The 23837-nt window shown below is 37.0% G+C and overlaps 1 protein-coding gene across 8 annotated transcripts in view; it reads right to left on the bottom strand.

Annotated features, from left to right (window-relative positions):
* The window catches only part of SLC4A4 (solute carrier family 4 member 4), a 495962-nt gene that overhangs the window by 172575 nt on the left and 299550 nt on the right, over positions 1 to 23837 (bottom strand). For all 8 annotated transcript variants that reach the window (XM_012464424.2, XM_064367811.1, XM_012464425.2 and 5 more), the window contains one exon: positions 7094 to 7170. In XM_012464424.2, coding sequence (XP_012319847.1) covers positions 7094 to 7170 — 77 coding nt within the window. The remainder of the gene's footprint in view (positions 1 to 7093; positions 7171 to 23837) is intronic.

Raw genomic sequence — 23837 nt, 5'->3', positions numbered from 1 at the left:
ATATTTACAATTACTAAACAGTTTTTAAAACTGTACTCTTAAGAGTGTTTATCACAAGGTACTGCTCTTTTCTGGTTTTGTAACAATTTGCCACTTCCAAAAAAAAATACTCATTTCTTTTATGAAGACTCTGTCAGACGTATGTAACTTGTGATGTGAGAGTATACCTCCATCACAGATTATTGTTGACAGCATGCTACTGTTCTCTGAAATATATTCTAAGTGTATTCCTGATATTGGCATAGTGGCAGAACAATACATATTGAAAAGAGAAAAAAAGTGACATCAAATGTAAAATTGCCAGTTTATTAAGATATGTAATAGCTACAATTTCTTTTGTTAAATGTCGAATACAGGGATGCAGTGCTACTGGAGTTCAATTCTTTCATAGGGGCAGGTAAGAATGTGGCACAGAACCCCTTTTTTGGCTGTGCTGTCCTGTTCCTACAAATCCTGATGCTCCTTTCTGAACCATAAAAACTAAGAAGGTTTCCTGTCACCATTCCTCTAGCAAGGCCTCCAGTGAAGGTTTCATGAGTCGTGTGTCATTAGCCAGGTGGCATGCCTGATGTTAGCCAACAGTAACATCAAAAGGACCACAGGTGCAGATATAATTACTCAAAAAATTCAACCTCACTATTCTCGGTGGCCTACACCCACTTCTAGTGCATTAAATATTTCAATAATATTTACTAATTAATAATGTAATATAATTAACAGTACATGGATGACCTTTTAACTATGAAACTCTTTTTCTTTCTTATAATATTTCTATGGCACAGAAGAACTTCCTTTGCTGATAGTAATAAGGTCTTAATGGCTATGGCTAACACATTAAGAAATGGGCTCCTATGGGTCTGTGAGCTCTCATTTTAATGCACCAGGGTACTCATACAGTACTTAATATAGGAATAACACCAGATGATCCAAAACATTGGCAAATTCCTCCATCCTATCACACTGCATCTCCAGTGAGCTTTTTAAAATGCAAATCAGAGCATGCAACTCTCTAGGTAAAAATCCTAAAATAGTACCTCACTGTACTTAGAATAAAATAAAAAGGTCCTCCTGCATATTTTCCTGACCTTATCTACTGCTGCACACCTGCTACATTTGCTCCAGCCACTTATGACATTTTTTTTCCTGTTTCTTGAATACATCTTCATTTCTGCCTTAGGCCTCTACTCTTGCTTTTTGCTCAGGCTTGAAACCTCTCTCTCCAGATCCTCTCCTCACTAGCTAACCCTCTTCTCTAAAATAGTTTTCCTGTACCTCTCCACATTACCCTGTTTTATTTTCAAGATAGCAGTTTTCATTATGTAAAATTATCCTACATATTTACTTGTTTTTCTTGTTTACTGCTTGTCTCTTCCCAAAAGTATGGAAGTTCCATGAGTCAAAAGATGTATCTGTTTTATTCACTTATGGAACCCACAACTAAGAACATTTTCTAGCACAGAATATACATTTTGAATGAATGAATGAATTCAAATCACAGCTACATGCAGTGATGGGGTGATTTAGGAATTCAAATTTATTGTAGCTTCAGTCACTTAAAACCAAAGCTCTAAATTTCACAGAAGGCTCCTTTTTTCCTAAATGAATACACAAGACAGAGCTCAGTTTACTTCATATATGCTCATCTGCTTCATTTTAAAGCTGACACAAAACCTGGCCTTAAACAAGTGCTAGTTTTCTGTTCCAGACAAATACTGTTTAAGAAAGTATATTAACAAATGCAGAGATGTAACTGTCCCAATTTTAAAACACATACCTTCTTTAAATCAGTATTAATACCAATGCTTCTCAAACCCTACCGATAACTGTCAACTGTTTAAGCTTTAAGATTATGGGAGAAGCATAGAATGGAAAAAGGAAGCTATCTTAACCCAAATTTCTTGTAGAGAGGGAAAAGATAATGACAAACATGTTTTGCTAATTATCTAAGCACAAGCTGTTCCCCTGTGAAAGGGGCCCAAAGATAAAGCCATACGAGTTCCCCTCAGGGACACCTTGCTGAAGGGAAGCTGTAGCTGCTGAGCCAGAGAGATGCTCACCAGAGTCACCAAAACTAGTGACTAAGGACCTCTAAAGACCATAACTACCTTCTCACAACACTCCTTTGTTCTTAGGTTTTCACAGATGTGATTCTATCTGGAGCTCCTCTGACATAGCAATGTCTCACTGGTCCCTGAAAACATGCTTAAGACAATTATTATAACCTCAGAAAACGAACCTTTCTTAGCCATTGTACCTCCTCTGAGAGGTGAAGTAAGACCACTCATATTCAGTGTGAACTGTAGGCTTTTTTGACTGAGCCATGGAAAGGAAAAGGAGGTGGTTTTGTACTTTTCCCTCACTATAAGCATGAAATAACTATTAATGCTAAGAGAAGCTTTACGTGAGCCCTGTGATGGAACTATATGCTCAAAATCATGAGAAGTCATCTCAGTGGACTGGGTTGACTATCATGTATATGCAAGAAAAGGATTAGGGGTTGTTCAATCATAGGATGTTTCCTTCTAGATTTCATTTTAAGATAGTTATGGCTTAGCAACTTTAAACTTATACATGGTTTAATGGTTTCATCCTCTTACTTTCTGACAAAATATTTAAATTCAGATCTATTTCTTAAAAGACCAAGACTTCAAACATAGGAATCAAGGCAGCCAAATATATTTAAACATAATAAGCAATAGACAGTACTGAAAATTATAATATACTTTAGAAATTAACCTGAGGTAAAACTCCACCATGAGATCTATGGAATAGATTCTCAGATTGGCTAGCTAAATAATGAATATCACAGAAATAATAACCAGATAAGCAGTTACAAGGTTATATGGCCCTCAAGGGTCCCCCTGAGAATCTGCAGGATATTTCTACATAATGTATCCACTGCAGTCTACAGACTACAATTTCACATCAGGTTGGACATATAATTGTGAGATGTTATTGTATTATCAATAAGCTTGGAAAAAAATCAACCTTTTTAAAGTCGTTGCACACTAAGCAACACATTTCTACAAGAGTTAAAGCTAAGAGGTAAAATGATGAAAAAGCTCTTTCTTAACCTCATAGCTGAGCCCATGGTCATGTGAAAACTGTAACTAAAACCACTGTATTTGATAAGCACCCACCTCATATGTATGTAAATTTTTAAAAGAACAGAAAAAGAATAAGAAGAAATGGAAAAACAAATCAAAGATAATCAAGAAAGATAATTAGATAATGTAAAAAAAAACACTCCATAGCAACAAAATAGAAGAGATTATTTATGTAGATTTACAACTAGACGAACTCCAGATGTATTTTTTAAATCTACTTCTCCACAGGTGTTTTTCTGCTTAATAAATATAACATCCAAGTTGGAATATGGTTGAAGCATTGAATCACCTAAATTCTGGCTATGCTTTTCTGCTGTTAACTATTTTAAGCTATTTTTCAATAAAGCAGCCGCTACTGAAATCATAAGTACATAGGCTTGGCAAAGCCAGAAAGAAAAAGTGCAGCCCACAGATTTGTTTCTTCTGTTTTCCCAAAACAGAATCTCATAAAAAATATGCCCTAAAATTCTGTCACTATGTAGCTGTCAGAAAGAGCAATTCTGTTCCTCTTCATAACTCTGAACATTAAGCCCATTCCTTGTGCTACTAAGAAGTTAGATAGCTCCAGTATGTTGCAAGGCACCATCACAACTATTCAAATTGTATCCAGGCAGAATAATCAGTCAATCAGAAATTTCAGTTTTTGGGGAAAACTGAAATTTTTTTGGATGGAAGTCTTTGGGGCCAACTTGGACAACACACAGACAAATTTTAGTTTACTGCCAGGATCACTTCCAGGACACTGGCTAATTAATTATAAAAACTTTCTCAAAACAAATATAAGCCTGGAAACATTTTTTTTCCTGTCCAAACAGAGAAAAAACAAGTTAAAAAAAATAGAAGTCAGGGTTTACCACAGTTTCATCTTACTTGCAAATCCACTTTTCTTTTTATTATCCTAAAATGATCCAGGAGTTTTTGTATTTGAAGTTACCAAAATAGTAGGTGTAAAAACTGAAAATGTTAGTTTGATTTCTGTGCCTGAACCTTTGGTTGTAGAGGAGATTATGGATTAGTTACAAAGCTTCTCTTCAAACTCTGGTAGGAAGAAAGAATGGAGTTTCTTCCTCTTTTGAAGAACTCATTGGATTAACTATAGCTACTGTCATAAGATACAAATTAGATTAACAGTTGCTCTTATAATTATATATTCATCAACCTTCCTTTGCTGGCTTTGAAAAAAAAAGGAACAACATTCCTAAATTAAATTCTCCTGGCTTCATCTTAACATGAACCTTGATGACTATGAGATGTTAGAGATATACACTGATGATTCTGGTTTTAAAGACTCCATTCTTATGGGCTTATAACAAAATCAATACCCACAAAAAATGTTCCACATATTTCTTCTACTACTGGAATCAAAATTTTATGTAATATGCATCTTAAGCCATCAAATTTCTTCCACATATGCCCAGATATGAAAAGACCCAGTAAGTTAGTAAATTTCTCTGTCAGCATTTACCAGCTGCTTCTTGTCAAATTCCTGGCAAGAGGAGAGCTGCCCTTAATAAAAGAAGCCTTCCTCAAAAGCTCCATCAACAAGCTATTCCTAAGTCTAATTACTACACTGCCTTATCCAGTATTAAGACCCATGGCAAGCCTTACAAATAATCAGCATGGGTTGGTAAACAATGAATGGAGACAAAGTATGCGAAATTGATTTAAGGAAACTTCTAGTGGTCTGGGTTCTCCATTTTCCACTACAGGTAGGTATCTACCAACGTACCCATATTTAAATGCTCTTCTTCCTGATCATTCCAAGAGGTAGACAGATGTAAGGGAGATGACAATTCACATTAGCATCTGAAGGAGGAGCAGCTCAAGGAGTCAAGAATGTATCTCAATGTAAAGAGGGAGGAAAGTAATTAGTCCTGACCTAAACAGAGTCCCTCTTCTGGGGAACACAAATGAATAAATGAAGATAAGGAAGATAACATCAGATTTCAGAGCATCATAAAGGTCATCAAGAAGTCGTGAACTTAAAACGATACGAAGCCGTTATTTGTTTTTAATCTAGAGTAGAAAAATGAGGGCAACAACGTAGAAAACATATTGAATTGAGAGAAAACGAGGACAAAGGATGAATTCCAACAGCTTTTCTAGCAATTCAGATGTGAGATGACGATACTACAAGGAAGGAAGGAAGGAAGAAAGGGAGGGAGGGAGGGAGGGAGGGAGCGAGGGAGGGGAGGGGAGGGGAGGGGGTGGGATGGAATGGAATGTACACCCTTCCCTTACTTTTTAGAATTCACCAAGGCCTATAAACCTCTACTACCAGTGCTGCCAGTTAAAGAGGAACACCATCATGAATATGGGTTTTTGGGAAAAAAAATACAAAAAAACTAAAAACAGCAAAGTGTGAAAAGAGGAATCTTCAAACCCACCTACTTAAAAGACAGAAAGGGAAAGAACACGTGATCCCTCAGTACCTGTGGGGCATTGCTTCCATGACCTCCATCAGATAACAAAACTGGAGAATGCTCAAGTCCCTGATATAAAATGGCATACTATTTGCACATAACCTACACACATCCTCTTAAACACTTTAAATTGCTCTAGATTACTTATAATACCTAATACAATATAAATGCTATGTAAACAGTTGTTATGATATATTAGAGACTAACGGCAAGAAAAATAAGTCTGTACATGTTCAGCACAGACACAATTTTATTTTCATTCTGTCCATGGTTGGTTGAATCCATGGATGCAGAACCACGGATCCGGAGGGCTAACTACAATCAGCATATCAAGCATGAAGCCAAATAGAATCACACTCTGCTATATCAAAAGACAAAATGGTAAGTTAAAAGAGCAAGAATCAGATATTTGATTTTCTGAGGTGAGTTATATATCATAGTTTCCATTTAGCATAGAACAAAACTGCTGTCCATCATTACACAACTAGCCAGTTTTGGAATAAGTAGCAAGACCAAATGTTCTTGCTTCATGTTCCTTCTTTCTAATATAGCTACTTCCCCTCTAACCCTAGGGAAAGAGTCTAGGATTTCTATGACTTTTTAAATATGCTGCTTTCATTTCTTCAAAACTTTGAAATTTTTTTATTTAGGAATCATTTTTCAATATATTCTTAAAATATAATTTTAAAAACTATATATTCTTAAAATATAATTTTATTGCATAGATATTGACCCAGCTGGAAAAAAATGGCCCAGTTCATACCATATTCTCTTCAAAAGAAAGCAAACAGATATTCAAAACCTGATTGCTCTTCATTCAACTATATGTTTTAAAAGACAAATATATAGCTAGTGAGACAACTGTCATTATCTTTCCCTACAGTATCCCCCAAACGTTAACAACAATGTCAGCGCTTCTTAGCATTTCTTTTTTTTTTTTTCCTGGAGACAAATCTCCCTCTGTCACCATGGCTGGAGCTCAGCTCACTGCAACCTCTGCCTCCCAGGTTCAAGCAATTCTCATGCTTCAGCTTCCTGAGTAGCTGGGATTACAGGCCTGAGCACTGTACCTGGCTAACTTTTGTGTTTTTAGTAGAGACAGGGTTTCGCCATGTTGGCCAGACTGATCTCCAACTCCTAGCCTCAACTGATCCGCCCACCTCAGCCTCCAAAGTGCTAGGATTACAGGTGTGAGCCACTGTGCCTGGCCAGTATTTCTTCATAATTTACCAAAATATTTTTTTCATAAATTATCTCACTTAATCCCTAGGATAAACAGAAGGCAGAGATTACTACTATTTTTTAAAGCTAAGACGACTATTACTCTAAGACTTAAATTGCTCAAGTGAATGAATCTGCAACAGCTTAAGTAGACTCAAATTATTTCCTTCTGATTCCAGCTCCCTTCACACACTGCTTCTCCTTCTCCCAGGAAAAGTGCAAACTGTTGTCTGCACATAAAGGTCCATTTTAAGTGAGGCAATCATCACCCCTAATCCTTTCTCAGCATCTTTTAGACATATGTTGTCTTACATTTCAACGAAGCAAAAACATTTTGCTTACCTGGTCCTTCTCTGGTTTATCAGAAATGTCATTTAGGCTGGAGGAAGTCAGATTCCTGTGGGTCATGGCTGGGCTACCTGGAAAAACACAAGTAAATGCTAATTAAAGACTTGTTTTCAAGAGCACAAAGACTTTGGCTAATTAATAAACACTAGTAGATGATGATGGAAATGGAAATGATACTTTTAACCACTCTAGGATTCTTCTGAAGAATTTTCCAGAGGCCAGGTTGGAGGACAAACATAGTTAAATGCAAAGTATGTAAAATCCCAAATACCTGGTTTAGGACCTATTGCCTGGTTCAATTTGAAGATAAGCTAAACTTTGAAAGAAACTTCTAAGACAATAAGCATAAAAATAACTTTGCTCCAGGTTTGGTTCACTCTGGCATTGCCCTTTACATACTTGTGAACATACCTGGTTTTCTTTCCTTTTCCTGTTGCCTGCAGAGACCAGCTCTTTCCTCATCTTCAGCAGAGCTGACCCCAAATGCCAGGCCCAGGCCTCCTCTCTCCCAGGCCTTGGCAGCCCTTCCTAGAACGCCACTTACTCAAATCAACCTGAAAAGCCTTGGTCAAAGTGTTTCCTTCTCTGGCTAACACTTGGATCAAGAATATTTATCCTTAGTGGGCATCTGGTCTGGAATCCTCACTCTATGCCTCAATAGAGTTATCACAGGCTCCCTTACTTCTCCACAGTCCCATTTGCCAGAATAAAATAAGCATATCCTCTTTTCCCCCTTAACATGTTAAACTCTTCTTCAAGTGAAAGGATGGATGTCATCCGAACACTACATGGGAACCAATCTCCCTGACCATATGGCAGCTGTCAATATGGTTCACTGGTAACCCATCCAATGATTTAAGACACTATCATACACAAATAGAGAGGAAAGACATGTAGAAGAGCCACAGACTGTTTTCAAGTAGACCATGTTAATCAACAGAATACTGAACTTTCATTCTGCAGTTGTACCTGAAATTTCTAGGCTTACTAAGCAAAAAGACTAACTTTTCAAAGCCAAGATGTTTGACCCAACTGCTGCAGGGTGCTGAGTAATGCATTCATCCTTGATCCTCAATGATCTGACTCAGGCTGGTCTTCACAGCAAGAGGACAAGGGTTGAAAAGAAGCACCGAAGTTCTAACAAAGCTTCACATTTGCTTCCCAATAATTCTTTAGATTACAGACTTTAATTCCTTCAGATAGAAACTTTAACATATAATTTCACAAAAGATTAAAATCTACTCCTAATAAGCTAATGCTTATATAACAGCAGCTCTTTAAATAATATCATTCCCTTTAACTACCAGATCAGAAAAATTATAATATCCCTGAACTGGCAAGACAGGGTATTTTCCACTCTGCTGCATTTCATCAAGCAAGCATGGCCTAGATCTCTTAAATCTTTTACCTGGTTGGGTGTTTTATTCTAGGAAAATTTGAGCTCAGGGCATTATTCAAAGGAAAATAACATTTGAAAATGTGCTTTATGTGCAAAATTAAAAGAAACTCTTTGAAGAACACATTTTCTTCTTTGAGCCACGTATTAGATTTCTAGTGTCCACTCAATACAAAAGATAACAGGGACAATTTTGAATGCCCCCCAAATAATGCTGTGGTTGAAGCTAACAGAAAATGATGAGTACAGACAATTTTGCACTTTACATTTAAAAACAAAACCAGCTATTTGGACTAACTGGGTAAAAGTTCTACCCGAATAAGTGAAGAAATCTGAATTATACAATCCTAAAACAATAAAGCCTTAGCAATTCTAATCATAAGTTAAAAATCGCTTATGTAAATAAATAGTTAAGACAAATTTCTACTCATCAAATCATTTATATGTAAGTGGCAGTACTGAAATAAATTTAAAGCAGGTTTCCATCAAGTAATTTAAATTTCCAAGGCAATAGCCTAAAGTCATTGATTTGCTTTAGGCACACTTTATAAATACTGCAAAGGCACATTTCAGCCCAAGCACTGTCCTAACTGCTGCAAAATCTGAATAGGTAGAAGCCAAATTAATGAGGTTTTCTTGGTAATGGTAATCTTGATTGGTGTGACAGCTTTTTCATGAAACCTTAGATACCATCTCATCATTCTTCACATTTCTGAAAGACAATGATAGTATAGCTATCTATATTTATGCTATATGAGGAGCAAGAGAAAGGTACACGTCCAAGACAAATGCGGGAACCAGAAGAGGTAGAGAAGACTAGTATTAAGAAATAAGCAAATCTGTTTCCTCTCCTAACTTTCTCTGATTCTCATTAATAAAAGTAACTAATATTAACAGCTTTACTAATGTTTAACACTGCAAGAGTTTGCTAGTCAACACTTCCAGTAACTAAGCAAGATGATCAGCATTCTTCAATCTTCTTCCATCCCCCTCCCTACCAAACGCCCCATCCCGACTTCCTAAGACCTTGAAGCAGAGACAAATCCTCCCCAATGCTCTAAATTAGTTGTTTCTAAAGTGAGATCCCTAGACCAGCAATATCCACATCTTGCTGGACACTTGTTAGAAAGGCAGATTACTGACACTCACGCCATGCCAATTCTTTTTTTTTTTTTTCCATAAGTTAGATTTCCAGTGTCCACTAAACAGATGGGAACAGGTGGTATTCAGTTACATGAATAAGTTCTTTAGTGGTGATCTGTGAGATTTTGGTGCATCCATCACCCAAGCAGTACATACTGGACCCTATTTGTTGTCTTTTATACCTCACCCCCTCCTACCCTTTCCCTCAAGTCCCCAAAATCCATTGTCTCATTCTTATGCCTTTGCATCCACATAGCTTAGCTCCCACATATCAGTGAGAACATACGATGTTTGGTTTTACATTTCTGAGTTAGTTCACTTAGAAAAATAGTCTCTAATCTCATCCAGATCACTGAAAATGCCATTAATTCATTCCTTTTTATGGACGAGTAGTATTCCATAATATAAATATACCACAGTTTCTTTATCCACTTATCGATTGATGGGCATTTGAGTTGGTTCCACAATTCTGCAATTGTGAATTGTGCAGCTATAGTAGCTCTACTTTTAGTTCTTTAAGGAATCTCTACACTGTTTTCCACAGCTGCTGTACCTGTTTGCATTCCCCTCTGCAGTATAGAAGGGTTCCCTGATCACTGCATCCACACTAACATCTACTGTTTTTTGATTTTTTTATCACAGCCATTCTTACAGGAGTAAGGTGATATTACACTGTGGTTTTGATTTGCATTTCCCTGATCATTGATAATGCTGAGCATTTTTTCATGTTTGTTGGCCATTTGTTTATCTTCTTTTCAGAATGTCTATTCATGTCCTTAGCCCACTTTTTGATGGGATTTCTTTTCTTACTGAGTTGAGTTTGTTGTAGATTCTGGATATTACTCCTCTGTCAGATGTATAGATTGTGAAGATTTTCTCTCACTCTGTGGGTTGTCTGTTTACTCTGCTGACTGTTCCTTTTGCTGTGCAAAAGCTTTTTAGTTTAATTAAGTCCCAACTATTTATCTTTGTTTTTTATTGTATTTGCTTTTGGGTTTTGGGTCATGAAATTCTTAAGTCAACATTTATAAGCATTTTTCCAATGTTATCTTCTAGAATTTTATAGTTTCAGGTCTCAGATTTAAGTTCTTAATCCATCTTGAGTTGATTTTTGTATAAGATGAGAGATGAGAATCCAGTTTCATTCTCCTACATGTGGCTAGCCAATTATCCCAGCAGCATTTGTTGAAAAGTGCATCCTTTCCTCACTTTATGATTTTGTTTACTTTGTTAAATATCAGTTGGCTGTAAGTATTTGGGTTTATTTCTGGGTTCTCTATTCTGTTCCATTGGTGTATATGCCTATTTTTATACCAGTACCATGCTGTTTTGGTGACTATGATCTTATAGAATAGTTTGAAATCAGGTGGTGTGATGCTTCCAGATTTGTTCTTTCTGCTTAGTCTTACTTTGGCTATGCAGACTCTTTTTTGGTCTCGTATGAATTTTAGAATTGCTTTTTCTAATTTTGTGAAGAATGGTGGTATTTTGATAGAGAGTGTGTTAAATTTATAGATAGCTTCTGGCAGTATGGTCATTTTCACAATATTGGTTCTACCCATCCATGAGTATGGGATGTTTCCATTTGTTTGTGTCATCCATGATTTTTTTCAGCAGTGTTTTATAGTTTTCCTTGTAGATGTCTGTCACCTCCTTGGTTGGGTATATTCCTAAGTATTTTATTTATTTTGCAGCTATTGTAAAAGGGGTTGTGTTCTTGATGTAAATCTCTGCTGGGTCACTGTTGGTGTATAGAAGAGCTACCAATTTGTGTACATTAATCTTGTATCTGGAAACTTTGCTGAATTCTTTTGTCAGTTCTAGGAGCTTTCTGGAGGAGTCTTTAGGGTTTGCAAGGTAAACAATCATATCATCAGCAAACAGTGACACTCTGACTTCCTCTTTACCAATTTGGATGCCCTTTATATCTTTTTCTTGTCTGATGGCTCTCGCTAGGACTTCCAGTACTATGTTGAAGAGGAGCAGTGAGAGTGGGCATCCTTGTCTTGTTCCAGGTCTCAGAGGGAATGCTTTCAACTTTTCCCCATTCAGTATTATGTTGGATGTGGGTTTGTCATAGATGACTTTTATTACATTGAGGTATGTCCCTTGTATACTAATTTTGCTGAGAGGGATGCTGGATTTTGTTGAATGCTTTTTCTGCATTTATTGAGATAATCATGTGATTTTTGTTTGTAATTCCGTTTATGTGATGTCTCACATTTATTGACTTGTGTATGTTAAAGCATCCCTGCATCCCTGGTATGAAACGCACTTGATCTTGGTGGACTATCTTTTTGATATGTTAAAATCAAAAATCACATCTTTTTTATTTTAATATAGATGCTAAAATCCTTAACAAAATACTAGCTAACCAAATTCATATTGGTTAGCTAGTATTTGTTAAGGATTTTAGCATCTATGTTCATCAAGGATATCGGTCTGTGGTTTTCTTTTTCAGTTATGTCCTTTCCTGGTTTTGGTATTAGGGTGATGCTGGCTTCATAGAATGAATTAGGGAAGGTTCCTTCTTTCTCTACCTTGTGGAATAGTGTCAAAAGGATTGGTATCAATTCTTCTCTGAAAACGCCTGACTAATTCTATCAACACTCTGGGTATGAGGCGGAAGGGTGGACACCAATGTGCATTTTAACAAGCCCTCAAAGTGATTCTGAATCATGCTGAAGATTGAGAACCAGTGCTCTAAATAAACCAGTTATCTTAACAGTATCTATACTAATCAGAATCTGAGTTGAAAGAAGCATATACATTGGAGGAGTATCACCAGACGGGTAATTCTGATAACCTTGCCTTCCTCCAAGCTACGGCTCTAAACTATCATATCTCAAGCAAATCATTAGCTTATCATATGTCCCATATAAACACACAAAGAGGTTACCTGACATTTCCTCTGAATCCTCGCCTATATAACCAAATAAATAAATAATTTTGTTTTGGAAACTCACTGTTTAATCAACCTTTTCCAGAAACATATCACCCAAATCCAGTAAGAAAAAAATGAGGGCCAAAAGAGATTATCAGCCAGATTATACAAGGGAATAAAAAATTTGTGTGTGGCATTTTTATTAACTTGGGAAGGTGTTAAAAAACAAGTCCCTAACAACGGTCTTGTGACTATTTTACACCTGACATTTCGTAAGACCTATTGTCAGAATAAATATTTTCTATTTAGATGTTTGGCCTATAATGTAAATACATTATACTGCAATCCTGAGCAAGTGGGGATGCTAGAGAAAAATGTCACCTTGCACCAAAAAGGAAAAATGCAAGTGAACCCAGAAGTATGCTGCTTCTCGGGCAAGCGGTGATTCATTCACTCAAAGCTACAACCAGTAGGCCCTTCCCACCTAAAATCCAGGGCGTAAAAATGTCTTATGCTTGTTCTTGGTCCAAAGAAACTTTGTGTTTTTTAAGATTTACTTAAAAAAACAAAGTAGAAGAAGAACCAGTCTCAAGTGCATAATCATAATTAATTTCCATATCACTGTTTTCTGGTCATAAGAAAAAGAAAGCTTTGAGAATCACATTTTCAAGCAGTTTCACACAATCAAAAACAATTTCATTTTCAAAGTACCCACTTGGCAGGTACATACTGTTGCTATAAAAATTAATTACATTCTGTACTCAGTTTGAAAATCATCGTTATTCTTTAGCACACATGTAGCAATTCATAAAGTCCTTTGCAATTATAACTATTAGATACAATAAAAAGGGGTGAAGAGAAGCTACAGCACAGGAAGAATAAAGAAGATATTTGAATGTGTACCTATTAATGTAATACAACGACACATAAACTCCCCCCTCGCCTCATACTTCCATAATGAGCCAATAGAGAACCCAGGGACAAGCTAAAACAAAGATCCCATGACCTATGAAATAAATTGAATCCTTTTTATTCTCAACAATAAATAATATTTCTAGCACAAGAAATAACTAAGATAATTCACATGTAATAGACATACAAGAGAATCTGCCTGTTCCAGTCAGAATATTTGGAGGTATGGGTCTGGTTTTCATGGCTTGGGACCCAAAACTAGCAATAAATGTTGTTTCAGAATAATGGATGTTAATGTGTTCTGTACCCACATTGTCTCATTGATGTTCTTTCTTCTCCCTTTGTTGGCATAACAAATCTAGTAGAAGATGCCTATAGTCAAGAGTAATGGTCAACTAATCTTTTTGAGTACTAGGTACCTGAACTCACATTATCTTACTTAATCCTCTTATCAACACTGTAAGGTTAGTATTATTATTACCATTTGATAATAAACAAATTATCCTCAAGGAGGTTAAGTTCATGGTCACACAGCAAGTGGTAAAACCATAATGTAAACCTGGATCTCTTAATACCAATCCCACTGCCTCTGAGAAGAAAACTTTTTCTCTCTGTATTATTTACATAAACACATAAACTTCATCATGGCTAATAAAGAGAATATGTAATGTACAACCACAAAGAATATGTTCTATTTTCATGACAATTATGTGCAGGATAACATCACTACAGAGGTTTAAGGCAGTTATGTTCTTGGTTTCCAACTTAGTAGTTCCAAAGATGGAGATGATATTACTCTACTTTCTCATTTTCATAAAGAAAAGAAGGGGGAAAAATTGAATTCAGCCACTCTGTTTACCATTCTAATTAAATAGTTGTCCCAAACCACAGCTCTGTGACAAAGAAGGATGCTAAGGGCAGTAGCAATATAATTATAAAACAATTACACCACACACTTCTCAATGTCTTAATTTATAGCCATAGCCAAGTGTTTGTAAAATTCCACAATATACATACAGCCTATTCTCCATCATTTCTATGTTAGTTTTACATATTTCAAGTTACTTCAGTTCGAATTTCTCCCCATTTCACTCACTAAAAACAGGAATGAAATGGGACAAAGAGAACAAATCACTTAGAATACTTACAATGAGTTTGACTGACAAACTCTAGAAGGAAGGCTAAAAGAGTTTGTATTTCTATCAGACCAGTTTCCTAGTTTTAGATAACAACAGGTTATTAAGAGCTGTCCCCTCTAAAAATAATAAACATGTCATTATGGTCCCCAACCCATTTCCATCCCCCATACCCTAAATAAAATATAAAAATATTTAAAATTTTAGACTAAGAAAAGTTATTATAAACATCATCAGTCAGAATGTGCCCTTTGAAGGAATTTCATAACAAGAAAAATCAGTTTGGGCATTTTTGCTTGTTTCTTTTATGATTGTTTCTTTAAAATACTTTTAATGTTTGTTTTTACTTTATGTAATGTAAACTCGAAGAGTCAGAGCCAAGGCCCTTGGTTTGTCCTGTTCGCAGCTATAGCCTCAGACCTTGGCATTAGTGGCACTTAATGCTTTGTGAATGAATAATAGTGATGGGGTATCATTTTACCTCCATTTGGAGTTACTACTATAAACACTACTGTACAAAGTCCATTTCCTATGGAGGGAGATGTGTGTACACTCCAAGAGCCTTCAGACTTGGACACCCTTAGAGTAAATAAGTAAGAAGTTTGTAGCTGGCCCAGAACTAACAGAACTGAAAGACTCTGCCAAACTGGCCCAAAGCCGGCTGTTCAGCAGAGGGAAAAGAAGCAGCAATAAAGAGGGAAAAGAGAAATTCCCTGCAAAGGAGGAATGAGGATATGAGGATAGAGGAGAAATAAGGCAGAGTGTCAGGATCTCAGCTAAACGAAAGGAGAGCCTGAGGTAGAAAAAAAGCTGGGGGAAACTAAAATAACTCGAAGCATATAATTGTCTTGGAAAGTGGAGCAACTGTGGAGAAAAGAAGACATCAAAAGACCCAGATAACTATCAAAATATGTGAGTAAAGTTGAAGCCAAAAGCTGATGTCATTCCTAACATATGGGACAAAGATAATAGAGAGGACGTCCTTATATGAAGAGGTAGAAGTGTGAGAGGTCAAATCACAGATACCTGCATCAATGAGGCTTCATAAATACTACTCTCTTATTTAATAGCTATTCCCTGCCCTTTGGGACCTTTGCTATCTATAGTCCCCTTGATAATCATTTAACCTAAACTTTCTTGATGCTGTTCACTCCTGTTTTTTTAATTTTCTTACTACTCTGTGGGCCTTTCACATAGTGTTAGGTCTCATACATCTCAATATCAAGTACAAAGGTTTCATCTCTTCTAATTCTTTCAAATTTCAGCCAGCAAAAGCAAAATGCTCTAATTCACTATGAGTCTTATTCTAATAATATTGTACTGGAAATTTAATTTTTATTGTGATCTAAAATAGGTAGCTTAGGCCAGGCATGGTGACTCATTCCTGTAATCCCAACAGTTTGGGAAGCCGATGCAGGAGAATCACTTGAATACAGGAGTTCAAGACCACCCTGAGCCACACAGTGAGAGCCCACCTCTTTAAAAAATTTTTTGAAGTTAGCTGGGGATGGTGGTGCACACCGGTAGTTACAGCTACTAAAGAGGCAGGCTGGGGTGGGGAGAGGACTGCTTGAGCCGAGGAGTAAAAGGCTGCAGTTGGCTACGGTCACATCACTGCACTCCAGCCTGGGCAACAGAGCAAGATCCCAACTTAAATAAATAGAATAGAATAGAACAGAACAGAACAGGATAGAATAGAATGCTTAATTTCTTTTTTTTTTTTTTTTTAGAATGCTTAATTTCTTAAAAAAAATTTCACTCTCTTTCTCAAACACACATACATTAATAAGGAATACAAAATCTCCACTCAGCTGAGAAAGCATTCAAAAGACAAATACAATCTAAAATTGACACCCTATCGTCAAAATTGAAAGAGCTAGAGGAGCAAGATCAAAAAAACTCAAAACCTAGCAGAAGACAAGAAATAACTAAGATCAAAGCAGAACTGAAGGAGATAGAGACACGAAAAACCCTTCAAAAAATCAATAAATCCAGGAGCTGGTTTTTTGAAAAGATCAACAAAATAGACAGACCACTAGCCAGACTAATAAAAAAGAAAAGAGAGAATAATCAAATAGATGCAATAAAAAATGACAAAGGGGATATCACCACAGATTCCACAGAAATTCAAACCATCATCAGAGATTATTACAAACAACTCTATGCACATAAATTAGAAAACCTGGAGGAAATGGATAAATTCCTGGACAGCTGCCTCCTGCCAAGCCTAAACCAGGAAGAAGTCGAAACCCTGAATAGACCAATAACAAGGTCTGAAGTCGAGGCAGCAATTAAGAGCCTACCACCCAAAAAAAGCCCAGGTCCAGATGGGTTCACAGCCGAATTCTACCAGACATACAAAGAGGAACTGATACCATTCATACTGAAACTATTCCAAATAATCCAAAAAGAGGGAATCCTTCCCAAATCATTTTATGAGACCAACATCATCCTAATACCAAAACCTGGCAGAGACTCAACAAGAAAAGAAAACTACAGGCCAATATCCATGATGAACATAGATGCAAAAATCTTCAATAAAATAATGGCAAGCCGATTACAACAGCACATCAAAAAGCTTATCCACCATGATCAAGTAGGATTCATCCCGGGGATGCAAGGCTGGTTCAATATACGCAAGTCTATAAATGTAATTCACCACATAAACAGAACCAAAGACAAAAACCACATGATTATCTCAATTGATGCAGAGAAGGCCTTCGACAAAATTCAACAGCCCTTTATGCTAAAAACCCTCAATAAACTAGGTATCGATGGAACGTATCTCAAAATAATAAAAGCTATTTATGACAAACCGACAGCCAATATCATACTGAACGGGCAAAAACTGGAAGCATTCCCTTTGAAATCTGGCACTAGACAAGGATGCCCTCTCTCACCACTCCTATTCAATATAGTACTGGAAGTTCTAGCCAGAGCAATCAGGCAAGAAAAAGAAATAAAGGGTATTCAATTAGGAAAGGAGGAAGTCAAATTGTCTCTATTTGCAGACGACATGATTGTATATCTAGAAGACCCCCTCATCTCAGCCCAAAAGCTCCTGAAACTGATAAGCAACTTCAGCAAAGTCTCAGGATACAAAATCAATGTGCAAAAATCACAAGCGTTCCTATACACCAATAACAGACTTAAAGAGAGCCAAATCAAGAACGAACTGCCATTCACAATTGCTACAAAGAGAATAAAATACCTAGGAATACAACTAACAAGGAATGTAAAGGACCTCTTCAAGGAGAACTACAAATCACTGCTCAACGAAATAAGAGAGGACACAAACAGATGGAGAAACATTCCATGTTCATGGTTAGGAAGAATTAATATCGTGAAAATGGCCATACTGCCCAAAGTAATATACAGATTCAATGCTATCCCCATCAAGCTACCAATGACCTTCTTCACAGAACTGGAAAAAACCACCTTAAACTTCATATGGAACCAAAAGAGAGCCCGCATAGCCAAGTCAATTCTAAGCAAAAAGAACAAAGCAGGAGGCATCACACTACCAGACATCAAACTCTACTACAAGGCTACAGTAATCAAAACAGCATGGTACTGGTACCAAAACAGAGATATAGACCAATGGAACAGAACAGAGGCGTTGGAGGCAACACAACATATCTACAACCACCTGATCTTTGACAAACCTGATAAAAACAAGCAATGGGGAAAGGATTCCCTGTTCAATAAGTGGTGTTGGGAAAACTGGCTAGCCATATGCAGAAAGCAGAAACTGGACCCCTTCCTGACACCTTACACTAAAATTGACTCCAGATGGATTAAAGACTTAAACATAAGACCTAACACCATAAAAACACTAGAAGGAAACCTAGGCAAAACCATTCAGGACATAGGCGTAGGCAAGGACTTCATGACCAAAACACCAAAAGCATTGGCAACAAAAGCCAAAATAGACAAATGGGACCTAATCAAACTCCACAGCTTCTGCACAGCAAAAGAAACAGTCAATAGAGTGAATCGGCAACCAACAGAATGGGAAAAAATTTTTGCAGCCTACCCATCTGACAAAGGGCTGATATCCAGAATTTACAACGAGCTAAAAAAGATTTACAAGAAAAAAACAAACAAGCCCATTCAAAAGTGGGCGAAGGACATGAACAGATACTTTACAAAAGAAGACATACATGAGGCCAACAAGCATATGAAAAAATGCTCATCATCACTGGCCATTAGAGAAATGCAAATCAAAACTACATTGAGATACCATCTCACACCAGTTAGAATGGCAATCATTAAAAAATCTGGAGACAACAGATGCTGGAGAGGATGTGGAGAAATAGGAACACTTTTACACTGTTGGTGGGAGTGTAAATTAGTTCAACCATTGTGGAAAACAGTGTGGCGATTCCTCAAGGACCTAGAAATAGAAATTCCATTTGACCCAGCAATCCCATTACTGGGCATATATCCAAAGGATTATAAATCGTTCTACTATAAGGACACATGCACACGAATGTTCATAGCAGCACAGTTTACAATAGCAAAGACCTGGAACCAACCCAAATGCCCATCGATGATAGACTGGACAGGAAAAATGTGGCACATATACACCATGGAATATTATGCAGCCATTAAAAACGAGGAGTTCGCGTCCTTTGTAGGGACATGGATGAACCTGGAAACCATCATTCTCAGCAAACTGACACAGGAACACAAAATCAAACACCACATGTTCTCACTCATAGGCGGGTGTTGAACAGGGGGAACACATGGACACAGGGAGGGGAGCACTATACATGGGGGTCTGTTGGGGGGGAGTCGGGGGGGACAGCGGGGGGGTGGGGAATTGGGGAGGGATAGCATGGGGAGAAATGCCAGATATGGGTGAAGGGGAGGAAGGCAGCAAATCACACTGCCACGTATGCACCTAAGCATCAACCTTGCATGTTTTTCACATGTACCCCAAAACCTAAAATGCAATAAAAAAAAAAAAAAAAAAAAAAAACAAAAAAAAAAAAACAAAAGACAAATACAGACTGGAAAATTTACTAAATAAAAAAGTCCCTATAGTGTACTTCAATGAGTCTGTGGTTTCTGTGATTATAGTATTTGTGACCGGATAGTTATCTTTCTCCATATTCACAAACACATATATGAGCACATACATATACATAGATGCACACTCATGCATGTACACACACAACATAAAATTATAAAGAAAATATATTCCCTCCCCATAATGTGATAAAAACATATAAAATAACTTGTGACCTTCTTATCTCACAAAAGCAGAAAGAGAAAAGAACAGTATATTCAGCAAGTCTATACTAGCTAAAGGTTAAGTGGGAAAACCTATCAATGATGCAATATAACAGAAGTAAATGAATATCCCACTGCCTTTATTCCAAACAGGCACTGACCCAGAGTGATTTTCACTAAAATCACTCTGGGTCAGTGCCTGTTTGGAATAAAGTAGGTTCCTGCAGCCACATCATTACAAGGACACATATGGTGTCTGATTCAGATATGTTTGGTCTATTCTCTTGTATATATATGTAGACAACAGATCCAAGACAAAGTAAAATTTCACTGAATTAGAAGAGTGGAAGAATTCTCTGATTTGATGAAGCATCCAAATTAAAAATATTTTAAGTAGGCTACCAACTCAAAATGGTAAGCTTAGTACATGACTTAGTAACTGGATTTATCTCCTCAACCTTCCTAGATACTTTTAAAATGACAGATTCAGAAAAATATATATATATGCTTTTTTACAAAAGTATAAAGCCACACCAATAAAAATAACAGATAGAAGACCAACATAAACAAAAGACTCTGAAAACTTTCTGGAAGAAGAAGAGCAGATAAAATAGTAGAATATGACACCATTTATGCTATTTAGAAATTTCAGTGCAAAATTCCATGCACAGGGACACGGAGTTAAAAGAGAGACTGTCTTCCCGGCAAAACTCTGAAGAAGCTGCACATTGGAAACTGCCAAGTACAATGGAGGCAGAAGTAAGAGAAAGTCTAAAAAGGATGGATTCAAGGAAAGGGATGGGTTCAAGGAAGTATACCACCACCCCATTGGGCAGAATACCCTTAAGCCAAAACATTTACAGAGCAGGGCTCTGCTAAAGACATATTCAGAAAAGACCAGGGCAATTAGCACAGGTATGTGTATCTCACAGCAAAGTCTTCTGAATTCTTGAGCTTTGAGGACCCCTCAGGATTATGCCTCCTGCTCACACTAAAGCAAATACTCTTTCTTAAATACAAATGTACAATGGAGCACCATCAGAGGTTTGAGAGGAAGCCAAAGACTAAAACCCATACCTTAAAGAAAAAAAAAACAGGCAAAATAATTCCAAAAAAGGAATATCATTTAGAAAGTTGAAATAAAAATTCTAATTAGTTTTTAGAGATTTGAGAAGATACTGTATTCACAAAACATAGACAGATTGATATGAAAAACAGAACAAGGAAAATGTTTTAGAATGGACCATTAATTACCTTAAAACCTATACGTATGAGATTATACACATACAAAAAAAAACCCTCAATACAACCGTTAGAAAATATTATAACAGGAATCTTCCAAAGAGCAAGGGAAGAGGGGGACAAAGAGCCAGAAAACATAAGAGAATAGATAAGAGGTAAGAGGATCAATCCAGGAATGCCAATACTTGATTATTAGGAGTCCTGCTAAGCAAGAACAAGGAAAATCGCGGACAGAACATCATCAAAGAGAATATAATATCCCAGAACATTATCAAAGAGAATTCAAGAACCCACAGATAAAGGACATATTTCTTCAGATCTCAAGGACACCTAGGGAAAAATAAAATAAACCCCAAAAAATAATTTTTAAAAGTCCTGTATGTAAATGAATCATTGTGAAACTTTATAACACTAAGAATGAAAAAATCCAAAAATGTTCTCTCTAGAAAGGAAAAGGTCTAAGAATTAGATTTTGGAATTCTCTTAAGCAATACAGAATGGTAGAAGATAATGGGACCATGATTTCAAAGTACTGGAAGAAAATTATCTTCAATCAAGAATTCTACATGCTTCCAAATCATCAATTGAGTGTGATAAAAATAATATAGAAAAGCTGGGGTCAAAAAAAACTTAAAAATGTTAACCTTAATTTGTCCTTTTATACAAATTTATTGACAGTGTAACAAGTAAAATGAGGGAATGAACTAAGAAATAGAAATATATGGTCTCCAACTCAGGATGACAATGAAAGTCAATGCTAGAATGTCCATTGTGCAGTGGTCTGGAAAGCAAACCATCTCATAAAGCAGGAGGGCAGTGTACGGAAGAGAGGAGCTAACAGGAGGGGCAGATCTGCAAGGAGATATCAAGGGATTCTAAAGGTGTATTAGTATCTTTGAGATATTGGAAGAGCTTAGGAATGTAGTAACCATTGGCAGTTTTTTAAATGCAACCTAAAACTCCACATTTAAGAAAAACTACACAAAAGAAAATGTACTTACAGTTCATTACACAACTTTAGAGTAAACCATATTCATAGTTATAATGATGTAATTTCTAACATTAGCACAAACTGATAGAGAAAGCATAGAATTTATAAATAAAGATAAGAATACAAATCTAAAGACCAGACATGGTGGTTCACGCCTGTAATCCCAGCACTTTGGGAGGCCAAGGCAGGCAGACCACCTGAGGTTGGACGTTCGAGATCAGCCTGACCAACATGGAGAAACCCTGTCTCTACAAAAAATATAAAATTAGCCGGGTGTGGTGGTACATGCCTATAATCACAGCTACTCAAGAGGCTGAGGCAGGAGGCTGAATTGCTTGAACCTGGGAGGCAGAGGTTGCAGTGAGCCAAGATTGCACCATTGCACTCCAGCCTGGGCAACCAGAGCAAAACTCTGTCTCAAAAAAAATAAAATAATAAAATAATATACACACACACACACACACACACACACACACACACATATATATAATCTATATTGACAATAAAAAGTACAAGCATCAATGACAGAAGTCTAGAAGGTAAGCAGCCAAAAGAGGGGCAGCAAAGGGTAGAGATGCTAACATCTGTTTTTTACAAGGTAAGAAGTCAAAAGACCCTATCAATATTTGCTACAAAAAGACATAAAAGCATAGGTTTACTACTTAAAATTATAAATATAATTAATAATGGACTAGAAATAATAATACAAATGTATATGAAAGAAAAAGGTGTACAAATGAGGTATTTTTTTTCTTTTTGTGGGGAAAGGACAGAGTCACATTCTGTCATATAGGCTTGAGTGCCATGGCGTGATCTGGGCTCACTGCAACCTCCCAGGTTCAAGCCCCGCTCCTTACTGTTCTAGATTTCTAGCTCACAAAACATGACTTGGGAAAAGGCCATTCAATTCGCTTCCTCACGCAATAAACTCCTCAGGTCTTGCTGACTATACATTCATTTAACTGATACACTCTTAGCAATTGATGACTACAGGACACCCACATAGGAGTAGCCTCCAGGAAAGAAGGGCACAAACACCTCTGGACACATAATGTCTCTTTCACCCAAGTGGCCCTGGAGACACTGTAGACCAAAGTGCTGTAAGTCTGAGAGAGAAGAAAGGTAGGATACAACCTGTCCCGTTGTGCACTTGCTCATACACTCATTTTCTCCCCGTTAGAGAGATTAATTATGCAATTCAGCCAAAGTGACATCTAGGGTCCAAATGATATGATAGCTTCAGGACCCCAAGTGATCCTAGAGTTACCCTGGAAAATTCTGTTCAGAGCTATGACAGGCACAGGATTTCCTTCTATTGAAAAGCCCAAGCTGAACTGAGATGCTTGCAGTTCTTGGTTGATATTGTCTAATCTTAAATGGCATCACGTTATCTAGTTCTAAGTCCCACTGGTGAGGATATTTGGTTCTGCAACATAGACCTGCCTAACATTATCTGCTGCAGCAGGCATTATGTTTCTGACTGGAAGGTGGCAGCAGAGGAGAAGACAGTGTGGTGGCTCACACTTCTGCTTTCTGGATGGGCCTAATGAATCCATAAAGACATATGTAAGAAGAATTATTGCCGATATGTTATTATTATCATAGAAAAATGACAAAGTAAGAAAAGGTAGTAAAATGGGAATAAAAATCTCTCATCAGGACATTGTAAGGATTAAGCAAGGAAACACATCTGGAAGTGTCTTGCTCAGCTCTTCAATAGATATTAGTTGTCTCTTTCCCTTTGCCCTGCAATCGTGTGCATAAATCCCCTCTGAACTCAAGATCCTTAGGAAACA

This window comes from Aotus nancymaae, unplaced genomic scaffold (assembly GCF_030222135.1).
Source record: "Aotus nancymaae isolate 86718 unplaced genomic scaffold, 86718_ANA_hifiasm-v0.15.2.pri h1tg000006l, whole genome shotgun sequence".
NCBI classification, from domain to species: domain Eukaryota; kingdom Metazoa; phylum Chordata; class Mammalia; order Primates; family Aotidae; genus Aotus; species Aotus nancymaae.
The sequence above is the reverse complement of the archived record's forward strand: the minus strand, read 5'-3'. Positions and strand labels throughout refer to the sequence as shown.